This window comes from Apium graveolens, chromosome 6 (assembly GCF_009905375.1).
Source record: "Apium graveolens cultivar Ventura chromosome 6, ASM990537v1, whole genome shotgun sequence".
Classification (NCBI taxonomy): Eukaryota; Viridiplantae; Streptophyta; class Magnoliopsida; order Apiales; family Apiaceae; genus Apium; species Apium graveolens.
In genome coordinates, this window is record NC_133652.1 from 290,941,764 (window position 1) to 290,963,014 (window position 21,251).

Sequence of the window (21,251 nt, forward strand, 5' to 3'; positions counted from 1 at the left end):
ATTCTAATGTTTTTACAAGTTGCAAATTCCAAATATCTGGAAGTGTTAAAGAAGGGTCCTAAAATTCCGATGGTTATTGAACCAGAGGTAATAGAAAATGATGTGGTGATTACCAAAGCAAGAACTTATGTGAAATTTCCTGAGGATTTTTCTCCTGCTGAAAAAGAAGAAGCCTCCCTGGATGCTAGCCTTCAATTAATTTTAGTAGATTCCCTTGATCCCTTGATGAATAGACATGTGATGAACTGTAAAGATTCCAAACATATCTGGGAAACTATTGAGATTATTAATGAAGGCACAGAGGAAGTTAGGGAGAACAAGTTAGAAATCCTAACCTCTGAGTATGAATACTTTAAATCCAATCCAGGAGAAGGAATCACTGAAGTGTTTGAGAGGTACAATGCATTGATCAACAACCTGAACATTAATGGTAAATACTATTCCATCAGGGAGGTCAACAAAAAGTTCCTTTTAACACTGCCAACTCATCTCGAACATAGAATCACTGCCATAAGAGAAGCAAGAGATCTGAGTGAGATTTCTTTGGAAAGGCTCTATGGTGTGTTAAAGACTTATGAGTTGGAGCAGATTCAGCAGAAGGAAATTTACGGGAAAGGAAGAGTGGTCAGCACGTCTACTGCTCTAGTAGCTGATGAACAACAACAACCACAATATCAACAACAATCTCAACAGTCAGAAAGAATGGTACAGTCTTCCAAGGTTGAAGAAAATGTGACAGTAGCAGAATTTGATCCTCCTACTACAAATCAATCAGGAGATGATTTTTATTTCTTGGAAGAACTGGAGCAATTGGAGGATGAGTCAATGGCCCTGATTGTCAAGAGATTCTCAAATGTCAAATTCAAAAGGAATACCAAGTTCAAGTACAAGTCCAACTACAACAGATTCCAGAAAGGTGGATCTTCATCCTCTAACACCAGCAGTGGTGGGTACAAAACAGGGATGGTTGATCGAAGCACCATTCGATGCTTCAACTACAATGAGTTGGGACACTTTGCCACAGAATGCAGGAAGCCAAAACAAGTTAGGAAGAACTCTTACGATTCTAATCAGAAGAGTAAATCTGAAAGGGCTTACCTGGCAAAGGGAAAAAGCTGGGATGATACTGACAGTGAAGATGAAGAAGTTGGGAATCTTGCTCTCATGGCTAGTGATGCAAACACCTCATCGTCAAGAAAAGAGGTAAAATTTACTGATGCTGAATTAGTTTATCATCTAGGAGGTTCCTTAGATTGTGCTCATCGTGATAATGAATTGTTAAATCATCAAATCAAAGACCTTGAGAAAGAGGTAAATGAATTAAGACTTGTGCACATTAATCAAGATAAATTAAAAGAACAAGTATCTTTTCTAGAGAATAGAGTTGACTGTTATAGACAACTCGAAACTATTCTCAAAGACAAGATCACCGGTCTTGAGGCTAAGGTTAAAGCTTACTTTAATTCTTGTTCGAAGTCCAAAGAGTTTTACAATAAGCAAGCTGTTAATCAAACATCTGGAATAGGTTATGATTACAATGTTGCTATTGGAAAATTAGGCATAAACTCTCCTCCTCATGTCTGTGCTAAAGGCAGGGAAGTACCACATGTGCTTAAGGGTGTTGATGAACCCCTCAATTGCAGAATCAATTGCTGAACCATTTGATGAGACCTCATTTATTATTCAAGAAGAAATCTGTGCTGAAGATCATGCTAATGAGAAAGATGTCTCCAAGTCAAGTGTGTCAAAGGTTCCAGTCAAAGTTGTGAAAGCAACTGAGACTAACTCAGACACACATGAGTTGGATAACACAAATGCCATGTCTACCATGCATAAGTTGCCTATTGTTAATCCCTCTCATAAAGCATGTGGTGTTCCTGATTGTATGTCTTGTGCTTTTAATTTGATGTATGCTTATTTTAATGGTAAGCATGTTTCTAATGATAAGACTACTCCTCGTCAGCATGTGAATAATAGAAAGCATGATAGGTCTAAGACTGCTAGTCCTCCTAAAGCTAGAAAGGAGACATTTGTGCCTAAGCCTAAACAGAAATTTGTCAAGACTGTTCACAAGGTCAAATGTCCAGTCATTGAGAAAGTTGAGAACATTAAAATTAAGAATGTTGTTTTGCCTAATAAAGGCCAATTTTACAAGTATGCCGGACCTAGCTAAGCTTGGGTTCCGAAGAAGGTCTAATCCATTTGTATTGCAGGGCATTAAACAGGTACAACCGGTAGTGTGGATTCTTGAAAGCGGATCGTCAAGACATATGACCGGAGATAGAGCCCTGCTATCAAATGTGGTTGAGAAAGCTGGCCCAGTGGTTACCTTTGGAGATAACAGCAAAGGTTTAACGGAGGGATATGGTTGTTTGCTAGCTGGAAATGTTATCATTGAAAATGTGTATGTTGTGCAAGGACTTGAACACAATCTGCTTAGCATTAGTCAGTTCTGTGACAACGGCTACAATGTTTTATTCGACAAGCTGAAGTGTCAGATTCTGCACAAGAAAAATGAAAAACCCTCCTTGATGGGAATCCGGAAAGGAAATCTGTTCGTAGCTGACATGAACTCTGGAAGCAATCCTGAAGTCAATTATTTCTATGCAAAGGCATCGTCAGATGAGAGTTGGCTATGGCACAAGAGACTTTCTCATCTCAATTTCAAAACAATGAATTCTCTTATCAAAAGAGAATTGGTCAGAGGTCTGCCTCAGCTGGAATTCTCCCCAGAAGGACTATGTGAGGCTTGCCAGAAAGGAAAGTCAAAGAGAGCAAGTCACAGAGGCACTGACACATCTTCCATAACTGGTGTTCTGCAATTATTGCACATGGATTTATTTGGACCAGTTAATGTCCTTTCGATGTCAAAGAAGTGTTACTGTCTTGTGATAGTTGATGACTATTCCAAGTATACGTGGGTTTTATTCCTTCACTCTAAGGATGAAACACCACAAGTTGTGATTGATCATATCAAGTTGATCGAGTTAGATTCTAATGTCCCTGTTAGAGCAATAAGGTCAGATAATGGAACAGAATTCAAGAATTCACTTCTCAATGGATTTTGTACAGACAAAGGGATTACCAGACAATTTTCAGCTCCTAGAACCCCTCAGCAAAATGGAGTGGTAGAAAGGAAGAATTGTACATTGATTGAAGCTGCAAGAACGATGTTAAGTGAATCAGGTCTTCCAATGTACTTTTGGGCTGAAGCTGTCAATTCTGCATGTTATACTCAGAATCGAACTCTAACCAACAAAGACTTCATGAAAACTCCTTAGGAGATTTTGAATGAACAGAAACCTTCTATCAAATACTTTCATGTATTTGGTGTCAGATGCTTCGTGCTCAAGGATGGAGATGATCGTCGTGGTAAATTCGAGGCAAAGGCATATGAGGGTATTTTTGTTGGATATTGAAGAAGATCATATAGAGTGTATATCATTGATCAACACAAAGTAACTGAAAGTGTCAATGTTACATTTGATGACACTAAACTCCCTAGTATCCAAACTGAAGATCCTTCTGAGAAACTGAAGTTTGATGATATGTCAGATTCAGAATCAGAACATGGTCAAGAACCTGAGGTTGTTGCTGGTGAAGAACCTGTTAATCATGATGATAATCAAGGTAATGGTGATGGAAACTTTGGTAACAATGGAGATACCACTGCTACTGACGGAGAATCTTCAAGTCAACATGGCAACAACTCAGGGGGAGATGCTGAAGGATCAACTAGTAGGACACAACATCCCAATGAATTTCAAGGCGAATCATCAAGATCAAATCTTCCAAGACAGACTGTCTGGAATAAAGCTCATCCTTTTGAGTTGATTATTGGTGATCCAGATGTTGGAGTCAGAACTAGACGTGTTACTCAAAATGAGTGTCTGTTCTCAGGATTTCTTTCTGAGATGGAACCTAAGAAGATTGAGGAAGCACTGACTGATCCAGATTGGGTGATTGCTATGCAAGATGAACTCAATCAGTTTGAACATCAACAAGTCTGGAAACTGGTACCTAGACCTACATACAAGAAAGTTGTTGCTACTAGGTGGGTATTCAGGAATAAACTAGATGAAGATGGTGTGGTTACAAGAAACAAAGCAAGACTGGTAGCTAAAGGGTATTCTCAAGCTGAAGGCATTGATTATGATGAAACCTATGTTCCAGTGGCTAGACTAGAGGCCATCAGGATATTTCTGACATTTGCAGCATTCTCTAACTTTAAAGTTTATCAAATGGATGTCAAGAGTGCCTTTCTTAATGGAAAGCTGGATGAAGAGGTATTTATAGAGCAACCTCCTGGTTTTGAAGATCCAGATCATTTGGATTTTGTCTACTTTATGTTCAAGGCTATCTATGGACTCAAACAGTCTCCGAGAAAATGGTATGACACTCTTTCTGAATTTCTTATTGAAAATAGCTTTATTAGAGGTATCATAGACAAAACTCTCTTTTCTAAAAAGCATAAGAATGATACTATATTAGTCCAAGTCTATGTGGATGATATAATATTTGGGTCTACTAATGATAATCTCTGTAAGAGATTTGCTAAGTTAATGCACATCAAATTTGAAATGAGCATGATGGGAGAGCTGAAGTTCTTTCTTGGATTACAAGTAAATCAAAGGTTAGATGGAACTTTTATTTGTCAATCCAAGTATCTCAAAGAACTCCTCAAAAAGTACAATCTAGAGGATTCTGCATCAGCAAGGACTCCGTCAACTACAGCTGTCAAGCTTGGACCATGTGAAAACTCCATTAAGGTAGATGTCATAAGCTACAGAGGTATGATTGGCTCGTTACTCTATCTTACTGCAAGTAGACCAGATATTATGTATGTTACATGCTTATGTGCAAGGTTCCAAGCGGATCCTAGAGATATTCATCTCATTGTTGTTAAACGAATCTTAAGATATCTTAAGGGAACACCAAATCTAGGTATTTGGTACCCTAAAGAATCTGGTTTTAACCTTGTTGGATATATAGATTCAGATTACGCAGGAAGTGTTGTTGATAGGAAAAGCACCTCAGGGAGTTGTCAATTCCTAGGTAGCAGACTAGTCTCATGGTACAGCAAGAAACAGCAAACAGTTTCAAATTCAACGGCTGAGGCTGAATATATTGCTGCTGGAAGCTGCTGTGCTCAGATCTTGTGGATTAGGAATCTGCTACGGGACTATGGCTCTGTATTGAACAAAATACCTATTCTATGTGACAATACAAGTGCAATAGCCATCACCAACAACCCTGTACAGCATACAAGGACCAAGCACATTGACATCAGGTATCATTTTATTAGAGAGCACGTCATGAATGGTACTGTTGAACTATTTTTTGTTCCAACAGAAGAACAAATAGCAGATATTTTCACTAAACCTCTTGATGAATCCACATTTACCAAATTAGTTGGTAAATTGGGTATGTTGAATAGCTTTAGTGATTAAACTTGTGAATATCTGCAAGTGATTAAATTGGGTAAATTGTTCTTGAGTGAATTTACAAATGAATTTTTCATAAATGAAAAATTCATTTGCAAATTTATTTTATCATTTTCCAAAATTTCCTGCTTATTTCTATGTAATTTTTATTATCTTATCTTATTTATTTACTCAATTTGTTAATTTTAATGTCTCATAATATTTTATTTTCTCTAAAAATATTTTTCTATGAATTTTATTTTTTAAAATTCAAAAGAAATCTATTTTTGGACTGAAAATATTATTATCTCTGAAATATTTTAATTATTTTAATTATGTAAATATTTTCTGCGATATTCATTTCAGTTTTCTGTAAATTGTAATATTTTCTATATTCTGTTTTTTTATGTGTTTTTAACAGTTTTTATGTTAATTATTCAGTATATTTAAATACTTAATTTATTTTATACTAGAATGACAATCGGCAAGACAATTGAAATTGTCTTGCTGAAAGTCATTCCAGTATAATACTTGTTTATTTTTAAATCAGTTTAATTTTATAAATGGAAAGACAATCGGTATGACTATTGATTGTCATGCCAGTAATAAAATTAATATCAGATATATTATGTTTTATTTTGTACTGGTATGACAATCGGTATGACTATCATATTGTCATACCAGTTATATATTATTATTTGTTTTGTTTTTTGTTTTTTCAAAATTGCCTTGTATGACTATCGGTATGACAATCGGTAAGACTATCTCGAATTGTCATACCAATTGTCTACTTAACAGTTATTTTGTTTTGTAAAGTCATTCAATCAGTTTTTTTTGTTAAAAATTCCAACAGTCTTTCAATTTTTCTCTCGTTTTTCTCTCTCTCTCTCTACTCGATCTTAATCAAACCCAGCCTCCATTGTCTCACTGCTCGAGTTTTTACTTAGCAAACCATATCATCACTCCTGTGATATATATACATACACGTATATAGATACAGAAGTGCTGTCGATTTTTTGTTAAAAAAATCAGTTTGTGTTTGTTTTATTTTGGGTATTTTTATTTTAATTTCTGTTTTGTGTCTTGTGGTTTTTCAAATCTGCTTTTGTGAGTTAAGAATTTTAACGAAATACATTTCTTTCTAAATTTTTCTGTTATAATTGATTTAATTCGAATTATTAAATTAATTTAATTAATTCGAATTTTCTTAATATTATTCTTAAAGTTCTGAAAGTGTGTGTCTTATTATTATTTTTAAATGGCTCTCAATTTCCAAATTGTTTCGCATAATCTTGTTGGTTATTTTAATCCAGATAAATGTGATGTAGAAAAATTTAAGCCGTGGATTAGATTTTTAAATGACCATTCAATTGTTAGCTCTGCTATTAAATCAAATGTGATTTTAAATGTTGATCTGTTAAGACTGATTTGCATAACCTCTACTGTGGCCGATGATTTTAAATCTTTTTCATTCACCGTGGCAAACACACAGTATGTGGTTGATGAAATAGTCGTCAATCGAGCGTTAAATTTTCCTATGGACAATTTCTGTAATTTGCCCTCTGAAAATGATATTTCAAACTTTTTCCATGCTATTCACTATCAGGGGGTAATTAATTTAACCAAGTTATCAAAATCCAATTTGGTGTCTGAATGGGACATTTTCTTCGATACACTTTCTAAAGTGTTTGCCAACTGCACTAAATCCAATTTTCACAACATCACTTCCACTCTGCAGTATATTGGTCTTGCGGTTGTTTTCAATCAAATGATCAATTTTGGCAAACTACTTTTACCCATTCTTTTGAGACGTCTCACTACTGCTTTACGTGATCATTCTACAAATCGTAGGGTCTCGTGTTACTATGCTCGTTTTCTCATGCTCATAGCAGAACATATTCTCTCACCTGAGCATAAAGCCCTTTTTGCTAACTCCGCAGTAACCGAACCCCCTCCTGTAAGCAAAAAGATTTGCACCCGCCAAGACATAACTTTCAAATTCATGCAAGTTCCAGTACTTGTATCTGCTTTCATGGCCACTTATATTCCCTTACCTATCTTCAATCTTCCCGGTCATGAACAGCAAGCTCAACCTCCAATGGTTCAAACCACCCAGGCTCAAGCATCAGATGCTCTTCCTCTACAGGTAATAGTTCCTCAAACTCAACCTATTCCTACTTCTGTTGAAAGACCCCCAGTGGTTGATAGGACTGACCATGAAGTTGTAGAACCACATCTTCAATCCCAGGTCATAGAGCCAAACACAGAGTCACAACCTATCTCAACCTCTCCCCCACTGTCTAAAATGTTGCCTAGAAGGTTAATAGGAAGTAGTTTGTTGGTGGATATGAATGAACCCTCAGCTCTGCCTCCTCCGAAGAAAAGAAGAACATTTACTGAGGCATCTGAAAGCCCATCCTTGTCCTCCCAACAGGACATGGACTTTGAAATGGCCACTGAACAGTTACTAGAAACATCCTCTCAACAGGATGAATCTATTGAAATTCGCCATATGGCCATGACATCCTGTACTGAGTCAAGCACAATTCCATTACTCACAATGGAAGCATACAGACCAGTAGATGATACCCTGGACACGGAGCGAGGAGTGCACATAGAGTCGGTTACAGTGCCTGCCATAGTTACGGCAGAAGAGCAGTCAAATGCTTCTGAGGGAAAATCTGACTCTCAGCCACCTTTAATAGAGTCATTTTCTCCCCTCCCAGATCCAACACCTCTGGCTCCCTCACGGGATTCTCCACTCGCAGATTTATCTGGAGAAAGTGGAGGGCAACTCGGTCAATCTATCCCTGAAGAAATTCAGACATCCATTTCACATGAAATGATAGGTTTGACTGAGGATCGGGACTCGCGAATTCCCATTGCACCACCACTGACCTCTCTTGAAGAGGCTAGGGTGATTTTAAATGCAGGTACAGAAGATCAGCCTCAGGAAGACTCCTCACGAGCAATTATATTGAGAGATACACATGCACGTGAGATGAGTGAATTAAACAGGAGAGATATTCAGATGAATGCACGTGAGATGAGTGAATTAAACAGGAGAGATATTCAGATGAGCGCACACATAGACACAAACACTGAAAATCTGTTAGCTCAAATTGCTGATCTCAAGGAACAACTTGTAAAAAGTCAGGCTAAAGCTAAATCTTTCAAAGCACAAGTGGTTGAACGGTCTTCTTCTTCCACCTCTGTCAATAATCAGCTGGCTCTTATCAGGACTGAAATATCAGATTTGAAGACATCTGTTTTACCAAAGCTTAACTCAATCCAGGAATCTCCAACGTTATCAGTTGACGACATTTCAAACTTCTGCTCTCTACATACAAGAATGACTTCTCTTGAAGACTTGGTTGAAATGAATCATTCACTAGATTCCTCCAGATTTCTGAAGATAGAGACGGGTATGGAACATCTGAATGAAGGGATGAAGCACCTGTACTACATGATCAAAAATTCTCACTGTCCCAATGAAGAACAAAGGACTTTCTTTGAAGGGCCGTCTGGTGGAGGCTCAGGCTCGGGAGGTGATGGAGTTCATGGAGGATCTAAGGGAAAGTCTGTAGAGGATTCCTCAACTAAGGGGGAGAAGAAAGGGAGAAGTGATAAGGGAAAAGAAAAAGAGTTGTCTGCTGGAGGCACAGGGAAGCCTGATGATATCTACTATAGTGGAGAACAGGATGACTTTGATATTTGTGACGTTCCCACTGAACCAGTCTTGGAAGATAAAGATGGTTTCTTTGAAGCTGAGGAGGAAAGTGATTTTGGAGAATGGGAAGAGGAAGCTCCAGTGGATCCTCTGTTTGAGAAAGAGTTTCAGCAGCAGCAGTCAGAGATGAAAAGAAAAGAAGCTGAACTCAAAAAGGTATCCCAGATCATTGACATGAGGAAAGTGTTAGTGTATACTGAAAATATTTATTTGAAGTATGTACATTTATTTCTGGCCAGTTTATTTGAGAATCATTTGAATGTTTACATGTTGTTTAATATTATATATTGTGAACAATCTAGTATCAAATGGGATACAGAATATTAGATTGTTAAATACGGTTATATAATATAATAAGGTTCACAGCACAGGTGGTGTTGGACAATCCACTGGTATGGCTGTAGTATTATTTAGATTAGTTTATATTGACTAATAAATAATACTAGTATACTTTGTGTATATTGAACATGATCAAATTTAGAATTGTTCCCTTAATACTGATTAAGAAGGAGAACTAAGATTCTATGTTATTATTAATGCTTAGGTTCTTAATCCGGAAATAGTAATTGACACGTGTATATTATTTACATGCTTTGATTTATATATGAAATCATTTATTTGAATTATATCATTATATTTTGGGTGATGGAATTATATACATGGTGGATATTATTTATTGAAGGAATCCATGTCCTGATAATATTCGGGTTAATGATGTCCCCTTGAAAGCTCAAAAAGATTTAATTATGTGAAACCCTGCAGGTGGAATTTATTCTGGCATAATTAAATAAAGGTTGAGTGGATGATCAAGGATAAAAGATATTAATTAAATAAATTATCAGTAATTTATTTAATTAATGGACATATGATATTTTAAACATGGGGAATTTAATAAGCAAATAATATTAGAACCGAATTAATTAAATTACGGTATTAGGAAAGGTAGTGCAAATATTAATTCTTTAGTGGATTGAATTAATATTTAATTACATTGGGCTAGGCTCAAGATGTAATTAGAAGGCCCAACCTAATTATCCATGGTCCCTATTATAGCCTATATATATTCTTATTCTCTTCTTGCTTGGCAATTGTGTGAAAACATATTGTAGCCACCAAGGAGCAAGAAGAGAGGATAACTTGAGAAGACGGAGGCCACACTTCGCTCAAGGGAATTTGGGAATACAATAGAAGAGCGTGGAATCAACCATTAACAAGGTAATCCTCTTTTCGTAATCTTTATCGTAAAACATAGTAACACCCTAAGTCCGTGGTTCCCAACAATTGGTATCAAGAGCCTGGTAATGGGTTCTACGTTTTATGATATAATGTCCATGTCGTAATTATATATGCGTGTATATAGTGTTTTGCTTGTATTTTTTTTTGAAGCAGGTTGTTAATCCACTATTATGGCCATGTATATTTTAATTATGTGTTTGGATCCCACGTGGTTTAATCGTGGTTAATTTTTGTTTTGGTTTCCACGTGGTTTAATTGTGGTTGTAATTTACACGAGGGTTGATCGTGTTAGAATAGATTTTACAAAATTAGTTTTGTATTAGATCTATTTTTTTTGTAATTGTTCCGGGTATTTTGTAATAGTTATGGGCGATCGGAAATCAATTCCGGTAGTTTTTTGTTCCGTTGTGCGATTACATGGGGCTGTTGAGGCTGCTGGGGCTGCTGCGGCCGCTGTGGCAGCTGGGGCTGCTGGGGCCGCTGCGGCCCCTGCGACAGCTGGGGCCGCTGCGGCTGCTGGGGCTGCTGGGGGCGTCGGGGCGCGCTTGGGGCAGATTTTTTTTTTGAGAGCTGGATTTTTTTTTCAAGGGCCATAATAGTGGAAAATTTATTTTAATTTTTTCCATTAAATTTTAATTATTGCTTTAATTTATTGATCATGTGTGTCGTTAATTATATGTGTAGTTCTTTTAAAATTGCATGTTTAACTTAATTAGAACAACATGGACATAAATTTTATTTATTGCTTTAATTAAATGTTATATGTTGCTAAAATTATGTGTGTATTTTGAATGCATGATTAGACATAATTATAACAACATAGGGCCCCATTTAATTTTAAAATTCCTCAATTTTAATAAAAAAAATCTAAGTGGGAGAGGGAATTAATATGAAATAAAATCCCATGGTCTCCATTATTGGTTGTAGGTAATTTAACATAAAGACGAATATAAATTATATATACGTCACCCATCGTGGCATGTAATTTATGGTGTCTAGAATGTTATAGAAATTACTAGAACAAACTTCTTAAATTAATAAATTTTGAAAGGAATAAATACGGATTTTCTTTATTTCTGATTTGGGGCGATTTTGTCAAAAACGGGTTCATCGAACTTGTAAGGCTGTGGGTTTTAAGCGAGACCGATGTGACTCCTCCACTACCTGGAAATCAAACCATTGATGAATATTGAATTGAAGTATTCTATTCAAGGCAAAATTACGAATATTGGAAGGTATACACGCCACCCATCGTGGCGTACCAAGTTCCATAGATTTCGAATAATTTAAGATTTGATGATGGTATACACTTAGCTATGAAAAATAATATAGTCCACCCCAACGTGGCATATTGTTTAGTAATAGGACCGAAGTAACATTTAAACAAAATTAGGTGGTATACATGTTACACATCGTGGCATACCAGAAGCTTATGGTGTTTAGATATTAGTGCATTAAATTTTAATAATTTAGATCTTATTAATTAATGCACCCTTATTTATGTGATGTTTTTATGCATGATTCTCAGGATAAAATGGGCTTTAATCCACTATTCACCATACTTAAGGATAACAAACTTACCGGACCTAACTATATTGAATGGAAACGAAATTTGGACATTGTGTTGACTGTTGAGGAGTACAAGTTTTGCACTTATGAACCCAAGCCTGAATAGCCTGCTGCTGATGCTCCTGAAGATGAGAAAGAGTATTATAAACGGTGGATTAAGGCTGATGAGATGTCGCGATGTTACATTCTGGCAGCAATGTCGGGTGTTTTGCAGCATCAGCATCAGTCTATGGCCACTGCTTCGGATATGCTCTTTAATCTCAAGGAACTTTTTGGAGATCAGAATAGGGCTGCTAGGCAAGTAGCCATGAAGGCTTTAATGAACACTCAGATGGCTGAAGGCACACCTGTAAGGGATCATATTCTCAAGATGATGTCGCATCTGAATGAGATAGAGATCCTTGGTGTTGAACTTGACGGGGAAACCCAGATTGACATTATCCTTATGAGCTTGTCCAAGAGTTTTGAGCAGTTCCGCTTGAATTACAACATGAACAAGAGGCAGTATAGTCTCGCGGAACTGCTGACAGAACTTCAGGAAGCTGAAGGATTATTTCGGCAGAGTGTTCAAGTGAATGTGGCTGAGAAAGGTTCTTCCTCTAAGCCGAAAGGTATTAAGAAAAAGAAAAAGGCTCAGACACAGAAAGCTGTGAAGGCAGTGGGAGTTCAGGATGGTGTGAAAAAGCCTAAGGGAAAGTGCTTCAGATGCAAACAGTCAGGTCACTGGAAACAGGATTGTCCTCTTCCTAAGAAGACAAACAATACTGGTATGTCTCTTTCTCTAGTTACAGAAACATTTATAGCGGCTATATCTACGAGCACTTGGTGTGTAGATACAGGAGCCACTGATCATGTTTGTAATTCTATGCAGGGGTTCCAACTATCCAGAATGCTTAGAGATGGTGAGATATACGTGTTCATGGGAGATGCTACGAAAGTAGCAGTAGTTGCAGTAGGAGTTATTCATTTATCTTTTGGTTCTGATAGGATTTTCATTTTAAACAATTGTCTTTACGTACCTTCTTTTAGAAGGAATTTAATTTCGGTTTCTAAACTTGCTTTGGATGGTTATAATGTTTGTTTGGATCGTAATGTTTCTATTATGATGAATAAACGAATTATATGTTCTGGTACATTGCAAGACAATTTGTATATAATTAATCCTAGTCAACCTGCACTGCAACTGTAATTTAGGGAATTGAACGACACATCTTCTAACTCTACTAAAAGAAAGGAACCTTCTAGTTTGAACCAAACATATCTTTGGCACTTGAGATTAGGTCATATTAACTTGAGGAGGATTCAAAGACTGGTAGTAGACGGGCCTTTAAGCTCATTGGCAGTGGAGCCATTTCCAGTTTGTGAATCCTGCGTGGAAGGTAAAATGACTAATAGGCCTTTCAAGGCAAAAGGGAATAGAGCCAAACAACTGTTAGAATTGGTTCACTCTGATTTATGTGGACCCATGAATATCCAAGCAAGAGGTGGTTATGAATATTTCGTCACTTTCATTGATGATTATTCTAGATATGGGTACGTTTATTTGTTGCACCGTAAGTCTGAGTGCTTTGATAAGTTCAAAGAGTACAAAGCTAAAACGGAGAAGCGACTTAATAAAAGTATCAAGTCACTACGATCAGATCGTGGTGGCGAATACTTGCTTGGAGAATTTAGGGAATATTTATCGTAAAATGGGATAGAATCCCAGTTAACTGCACCAGGCACACCCCAGCAGAACGGTGTAGCAGAGAGAAGGAACCTGACTCTTTTAGAGAGTGTTAGATCGATGATGAGTTATTCGGATTTACCCAAGTCGTTTTGGGGACATGCCTTAGAGACAGCAGCTTATCTTCTGAACTTAGTACCTTCTAAGTCGGTTCCTAAAACCCCCTTAGAATTGTGGACCGGGGATAAACCGAGTCTAAGACATATTTAAATATGGGGTTGTCCAGCACATGTGTTGAACAAGAACGCGACTAAGTTAGAATCTCGTACAGAAGTAAGGTTGTTTGTAGGCTACACCATGGGAACGAAAGGATATTTATTTTATAGTCCGAAGAATCGGGATGCCATTGTTAGCACCAATGCAAGATTCTTAGAGGAGGAATATATAATGAATCACAAACCCATGAGTAGTGTCATTTTAGAGGAACTAGTGGGAGGGACAAATAATGCCCATGAAGCTGTAGTACAAGTAGAACAACCACAACATAATGTACAACCTGTCACTAATACCGCACCAGTGCCTCGTCGTAGTGGGAGGGTTGTTCAACAGCCTGATAGATTCATGTTTTTGGGAGAGTCTTCAGACTTGGTCTCTGGTGAACATGATGATGATCCCCATACATACGAAGAGGCAGTACATGACAAAGATGCAGATCTTTGGCAAAAGGCGATGGAATCTGAGATAGAATCAATATATTCTAATCAGGTCTGGGAGCTCGTGGAACCACCCAAAGGTATAAAACCTATTGGATGTAAGTGGATCTACAAGAAAAAGAGGGGATTAGATAAAAAGGTGAAAGTCTGGAAAGCAAGACTTGTTGCTAAAGGGTATACTCAGAAAGAAGGTATCGATTATGAGGAAACCTTTTCACCGGTAGTCATGCTTAAGTCAATCCGTATTCTTTTATCTATAGCAGCTCATCTCGATTATGAGATTTGGCAAATGGATGTCAAGGCAGCTTTTCTTAATGGAAGTCTTGAAGAAACCATCAATATACAGCAACCAAAAGGATTCATTAAGGAAGGCCAAGAGCATCTGGTATGTGAGCTTAAGAGGTCTATTTATGGACTTAAACAAGCTTCTAGAGACTGGAATATTCATTTTGATCAGGCAGTCCAGTCATATGGATCTGATCAAAGTCCAAGCGAATCGTGCGTGTATAAGAGAAGTGAAGGTAATGCAGTGGTTTTTCTAGTACTATATCTAGATGATATTTTACTCATTGGAAACAATGTTGAGATGTTGTCATCAGTAAAGGCATGGTTGTTCAAACAATTTGACATGAAGGACTTAGGTGAAGCGGCATACATCCTTGGGATCAAAGTTATAAGGGATCGCAAGAAAAGGATGTTGGCTTTATCTCAAGAGCCCTACATTGATGAAGTATTAGCTCATTTTAACATGCAGAACTCCAAGAAAGGTTTTCTACCTTTTAAGCATGGAGTTGCTCTATCTAAGAAGCAGTGTCCTTCGACACCTAAGGATATAGAGAGCATGAAAGCAGTTCCTTATGCTTCGGCATGTGGAAGCTTAATGTATGATATGTTATGTACGAGGCCTGACATCTGCTTTGCTGTAGGCATGGTTAGTAGATATCAGTCGAACCCAGGTCAGGAACATTGGAGTGCAGTAAAAATTATACTCAAGTACCTGAGAAGGACTAAGGAGTATATGTTAATTTACAAGGTCTCAGATCTATTTCCTTTGGGATATACTGATTCAGATTTCCAATCAAATAGTGGATTAAATAAACACTGATGTACACATAGAATATTTTGAGTATAAGTGGGAGATTGTTAGTGTATACTGAAAATATTTATTTGAAGTATGTACATTTATTTCTGGCCAGTTTATTTGAGAATCATTTGAATGTTTACATGTTGTCTAATATTATATATTGTGAACAATCTAGTATCAAATGGGATACAGAATATTAGATTGTTAAATACGGTTATATAATATAATAAGGTTCACAGCACAGGTGGTGTTGGACAATCCACTGGTATGGCTGTAGTATTATTTAGATTAGTTTATATTGACTAATAAATAATGCTAGTATACTTTGTGTATATTGAACAGGATCAAATTTAGAATTGTTCCCTTAATACTGATTAAGAAGGAGAACTAAGATTCTATGTTATTATTAATGCTTAGGTTCTTAATCCGGAAATAGTAATTGACACGTGTATATTATTTACATGCTTTGATTTATATATGAAATAATTCTTTTGAATTATATCATTATATTTTGGATGATGGAATTATATACATGGTGGATATTATTTATTGAAGGAATCCATGTCCTGATAATATTCGGGTTAATGATGTCCCCTTGAAAGCTCAAAAAGATTTAATTATGCGAAACCCTGCAGGTGGAATTTATTCTGCCATAATTAAATAAAGGTTGAGTGGATGATCAAGGATAAAAGATATTAATTAAATAAATTATCAGTAATTTATTTAATTAATGGACATATGATATTTTAAACATGGGGAATTTAATAAGTAAATAATATTGGAACCGAATTAATTAAATTACGGTATTAGGAAACGTAGTGCAAATATTAATTCTTTAGTGGATTGAATTAATATTTAATTATATTGGGCAAGGCACAAGATGTAATTAGAAGGGCCAACCTAATTATTCATGGTCCCTATTGTAGCCTATATATATTCTTATTCTCTTCTTGCTTGGCAATTGTGTAAAAAAAAATATTGTAGCCACCAAGGAGCAAGAAGAGAGGATAACTTGAGAAGACGGAGGCCACACTTCGCTCAACGGAATTTGGGAATACAATAGAAGAGCGTGGAATGAACCATTAACAAGGTAATCCTCTTTTCGTAATCTTTATCGTAAAACGTAGTAACACCCTAAGTCCGTGGTTCCCAACAGAAAGACATACAAAGAACAGAAACTCTTCAAAAGCAACGTCTTCATGACATTAAGGCTCAAGAAAGGAGAAGAGATGTCAGACTGAAGATGGGTGAAAAATGGGATGAAGCTAGGAGAGTACTTGATATGCCTCAGCTGAGCACAAACAATGATAGACAGTTTCTACATCTTCTGGACAAGCTGGAGATCTCTAATCCAAACAATGACATGTACATGAATGCTATAAAGACTGAAGTCTCAGGGATCACAACTGCCTTTGACAGATCACTAAATGAGATGAGCATATTTGTATATTGTCAGAACGAAGGATCTTTCAAGGTGTCACTTCATCTGTTTGAGAATCGTTTTTTGTCAGAGATTTAGGTTCTTCTCAACAAAGTCAAAAGAAGCTCAGAATTGAATGAAGTTCTTAGAGAAAGACTCAAAGAGTTTGCCAGCAGGGCTAGTCCTCAAGTGGTCAACAATCCTCATCAGGTAAGATTCTTTAATTCTAACTGTCTTCAAATCTGCCAGCTCGATTCACAATCTCTTAAAGACTACTCAGCTAAGCATCTTGTCTGGATGGAACATCACTTGAGAACTGCTGGATATTAATCCATGTTGAAAACTCAAGCAGCTGATCTGATTCAAGCTTATTGTGAAAAGAATATTAAAAAGTACAATCAACTCAAGAATAAGCTAAAGACAGTTGGAGTTCAACCAGTCAGGCCAGACATCTTCACTTCAGAAAAGGATCGTGTCTTTGACAAGGAGTTGCTTCAAGATTTGGAAGAAGGTGATGAGTTGGAAAAAGGTGAAGTCGGAAGAGAAGACAACTGAATTCAATTAGCTCAAAACGCAATGTAATATGACTAGAGCTTTATGAATCAAGATAGACTAATGTAGTTACATGTTCAGGCTAGAGGAACATCTATCTTGTATTCACTTGTAAATTTCGTTTGGAATCTGGAAATTGTTAAATATAATCCAGAACTTTTCTGCTATTTACTTTGCATTACTGTTTATATCTTTTCCTTATTTGTTAGTTGAGTTATCCTCTAGGTATTTGTTGTTATTGTCTAACAAGCAAATAGGGGGAGATTGAAAGGCATATGTCATAGCCTATTTGTTTATTCGAGGATTTAACTCAACTCAAATAAGAATGTAATAAGTAAATTGTGGATCTATCGTCAGAGAGATCTCTCAGAGTAACATATGTCAAAGGATTAAGTAACATTGTTCTTCTACAGACTTGATGACTTAATTCACTGAAAAAAGCTCAAGCAATTGATCAAGCCTCAGTGATATAAATCAAGATTGTGGATTTAATCAAGTGACAAAGATCTCGTCAGGGTATCAATTAATTACAAGGATTTAGTCTGAAGAAAATCAAGAGTATCAAGGTCAAGGCATGAAGAAACGTCACGGAAGTTAGTCACTCATGAACCAGACAGTACATCGAGTGTCAACATTGAAGTGGTGGAATTGATTCATAGTTGACAGTGATTTTCAGAAGATTTTCAGAAGAATGGTTGTTGCTCTAGATTGGTATTAATTCTCTATTAATTAATTAAGTCATATAATTTAATTAAGAAAATAAATTAAATCTGCAAAGATTAATTTATTGATTAATTGATTAATTGATTAATTAATTCAGAATTATTATTTGATTAAAATCTGTTTTAATCCAGCAAGACTATCTTTTGTATTAGGAAGACAATCGGTATGACCATCAATAGTCATACCGAAAGTCATGCTAGTTCATTTTGATTGTCTTGCCGAAAGTCCTACCAGTTCAAATGGATTGTCATGCCAGTTCATTTGATTGTCTTGCCAAAAGTCTTGCTGATTCAATTGGATTGTTTTGTTTACTTAAACAACAGAAAGCAGATCATTTTCATCAGAGCATAGCATTGAATATCTTTCAGCAGAACACAGAACAAAAGAAACCTGCAGAGAAATTATTGCAAATTCACAGATCATTTATTTCTAGTATTTATTGTTAAATCCAATCCACTAGAAATACTTTTCTTGTTCTTGGTGTAACTATCTAGCGGATCGAAATCCCTAGAACTTAATCTCAAATTGCTTTTAGCATTTGATCTTTTTATTGCAAAAATAGAAAAAGTTCATGTCGAATTTATTCTAGATTTGTAATAAATGATTTGAGATTAATCCCTTGTAAACGATACCGTTGTTGTAACACCTTTCAAGTTTAATAATAATTTTATTTAACTTGAATTTTGTTTCACTTTTTTTATTCCGCATTTTATTCGATTAAATGGTATTGTTTGTATTCAACCCCCCCTTCTACAAACATATTGAGACCTAACAGTTCTATTAGTTACTTCAACCTGTCCATTTCCCCGAGGGTGTATGACCGATGCCCTTTTGTGCTCGATTCCGAGTTCTTTCAGATATGCCTCGAAGTTGGACCCGATGAACTGTGGGCCATTGTCGGAGACAAGAACTATCGGGATCCCGAACCTCATGATGATTGAGTCCATAAACTTGATACAATCTTACTGATTGATTGTCCTCATGGCCTTAGTTTCTGCCCACTTTGTCATATAATCAATGGCTACAGGACATAGCGAAGATCGCCTTTTGCCCGAGGAAATGGACCCATGATATCTATGCCCCAAACGGCGAACGCGATTGGAGACAATACCGACGTTGGCGGGCTGGGGCTTTGTCTGGGAACCTTGCTGAACTTTTGGCATTGAGGGCATTTCTTGACGTAGGCGATGAAATCGGCGTGGACTGTGGGCCAGTAATATCCTTGTCTGATAACTTTGTAAGCCAAAGCTTTGGCCGCTAAGTGATCCCCGCAGATTCCTTCGTGGACTTCCCGGAGACAGTAGTCTGCTTCATCCGGGTCTACACACTTCAGCGTGGGCGCTGAGAAAGTTCTCATGTATAGTTGCCCATCTTCCAGGAAGAAACGAGTAGCTTTGTACTTTAAGTACCTAGCTTTTCTCTGGTCTTCCGGGAGTGTCCCATCCCTTAAGTAAGCTATATAGAGGGTCATCCAATTTTCTGCGCTTCCGATGCACAGGATCTCAGACCGCTCTGTGCTGGGTGCCTTGAGTTCCTCGAAGTACACTGAACTAGCGAGGTCTGAAGTATTCTGTGCGAGCTTGGACAGCTCATCTGCTCTGGAGTTTTCTTCTCTGTTGATCTGAAGTATGGTGATGTCGGGAGTGGCTTCCAGGATATTTCGCACCATTGCCTGGTACTGTTGCATCTTTCACAATATATTCTCCACTGGTTTGCTTGACCACAATCTGAGAGTCACTATAGACGATCATCTTCGAAACACCCAGAGATTTTTCCAATCTGAACCCGGAGATGAGTGCCTCATATTCAGCCTGATTGTTCACTGCCTTGAAGGTAAAAGTTATTGCTTGTTGAATGGTGAAGCCTTCCGGGCTGATTTGAATGAGGCATGCTCCGGACCTTTCGGCCGTAGATGACCCGTTCACATAGAGCTTTCAGAATTCCGTTTCTGGGTTGGTATTTTCCGAGGTTACCTCATGGGGGGAGGGTAGTTGCTGCTCCAAGAAGGTGCATTCCATGACGAATTCTGCTAAGGCCTGGGCCTTTATCGCCGTACGTGGCACAAACTTGATGTTAAATTGGCTTAATTCAATGGCCCAGTTAACTAGCCTTCCGGAGGCTTCTGGCTTGTGGATGATCTTCCTGAGCTGCTGATCCGTGACCACTCTGATCTCTCGGCCTTGGAAGTATTGCCTCAGCTTCCTGCTGGAGTGCATGAGGGCCAAGGCGAATTTTTCCAAGTTTATCAAGTCTCGGCGTCCTTGAGGACTTGGCTGACGTAGTAGATGGGGCTTTGCATTCCTCCTTCCTCCCGGACTAGGGCCGAAGAGACAGCTTTGGGGCCGGCGGTGATGTAGAGGGATAAAGTCTCTCCAGGCTTGGCCTTTGATAGCACCGGAGGGTTCATCAGGTATTTCTTGATTTCTTCAAAAGCTGTGTGGCATTCAGGGGTCCAATCCATTAACTTCTTGTTCCGGGTACCTTTTAGTAACTCGAAGAATGGGAGACATCTTTCCGTCAGCTTCGGGATGAACCTGCGTAGGGCCGCCAGACATCCAGCCAACTTCTGGATGTCCCTCTGAGTGTGTGATATCTTCATTTCAATTATGGCACTGATTTTCTCTGGGTTTGCTTCTATTCCTCTTTCGCTGACCAAGAATCCCAGGAAATTGCCTGAAGGTACTCCGAATGCGTATTTCTCCGGGTTCAGCCTCATGTTGTATCTCCTCAGGTTGTCAAAACACTCCTTGAGGTCTTTTATGTGATCTGGGATCATGAGTGACTTGGAGATCATGTCGTCTACATAAGATTCTATATTCCTCCCCAGTTGGCTTTTGAAAATTGTGTTCATCATTTTCTGGTAGGTGGCTCCAGCGTTGATGAGCCCGAAAGGCATCATGATGAAGGCATAAACTGCCCTATGAGTGATGAAGGCTGTTTTGGCAATGTCTTCGGGATTCATGCGGACCTGGTTATATCCTGAAAAGGCGTCCATAAAGCTGAGCATGGTGTGGCCCGAAGTTGTGTCGATTAGCTGGTCAATGTTTGGGAGGGAATAGGAATCTTTGGGACATGCAGCGTTGAGGCTCGTGTACTCAACACACATTCTCCACTTTCCATTTGGTTTCTTAACTA

The 21,251-nt window shown here is 37.6% G+C and overlaps 1 protein-coding gene across 1 annotated transcript; it reads right to left on the reverse strand.

Annotated features, from left to right (window-relative positions):
• Window positions 1-19,137: 19,137 nt before the first annotated feature.
• Window positions 19,138-19,803, reverse strand: LOC141666212 (uncharacterized). The gene has a single exon (XM_074472205.1). It carries the CDS (start codon window positions 19,801-19,803, stop codon window positions 19,138-19,140), a length of 666 nt encoding a protein of 221 aa, XP_074328306.1.
• Between the last annotated feature and the right edge of the window lie 1,448 nt (window positions 19,804-21,251).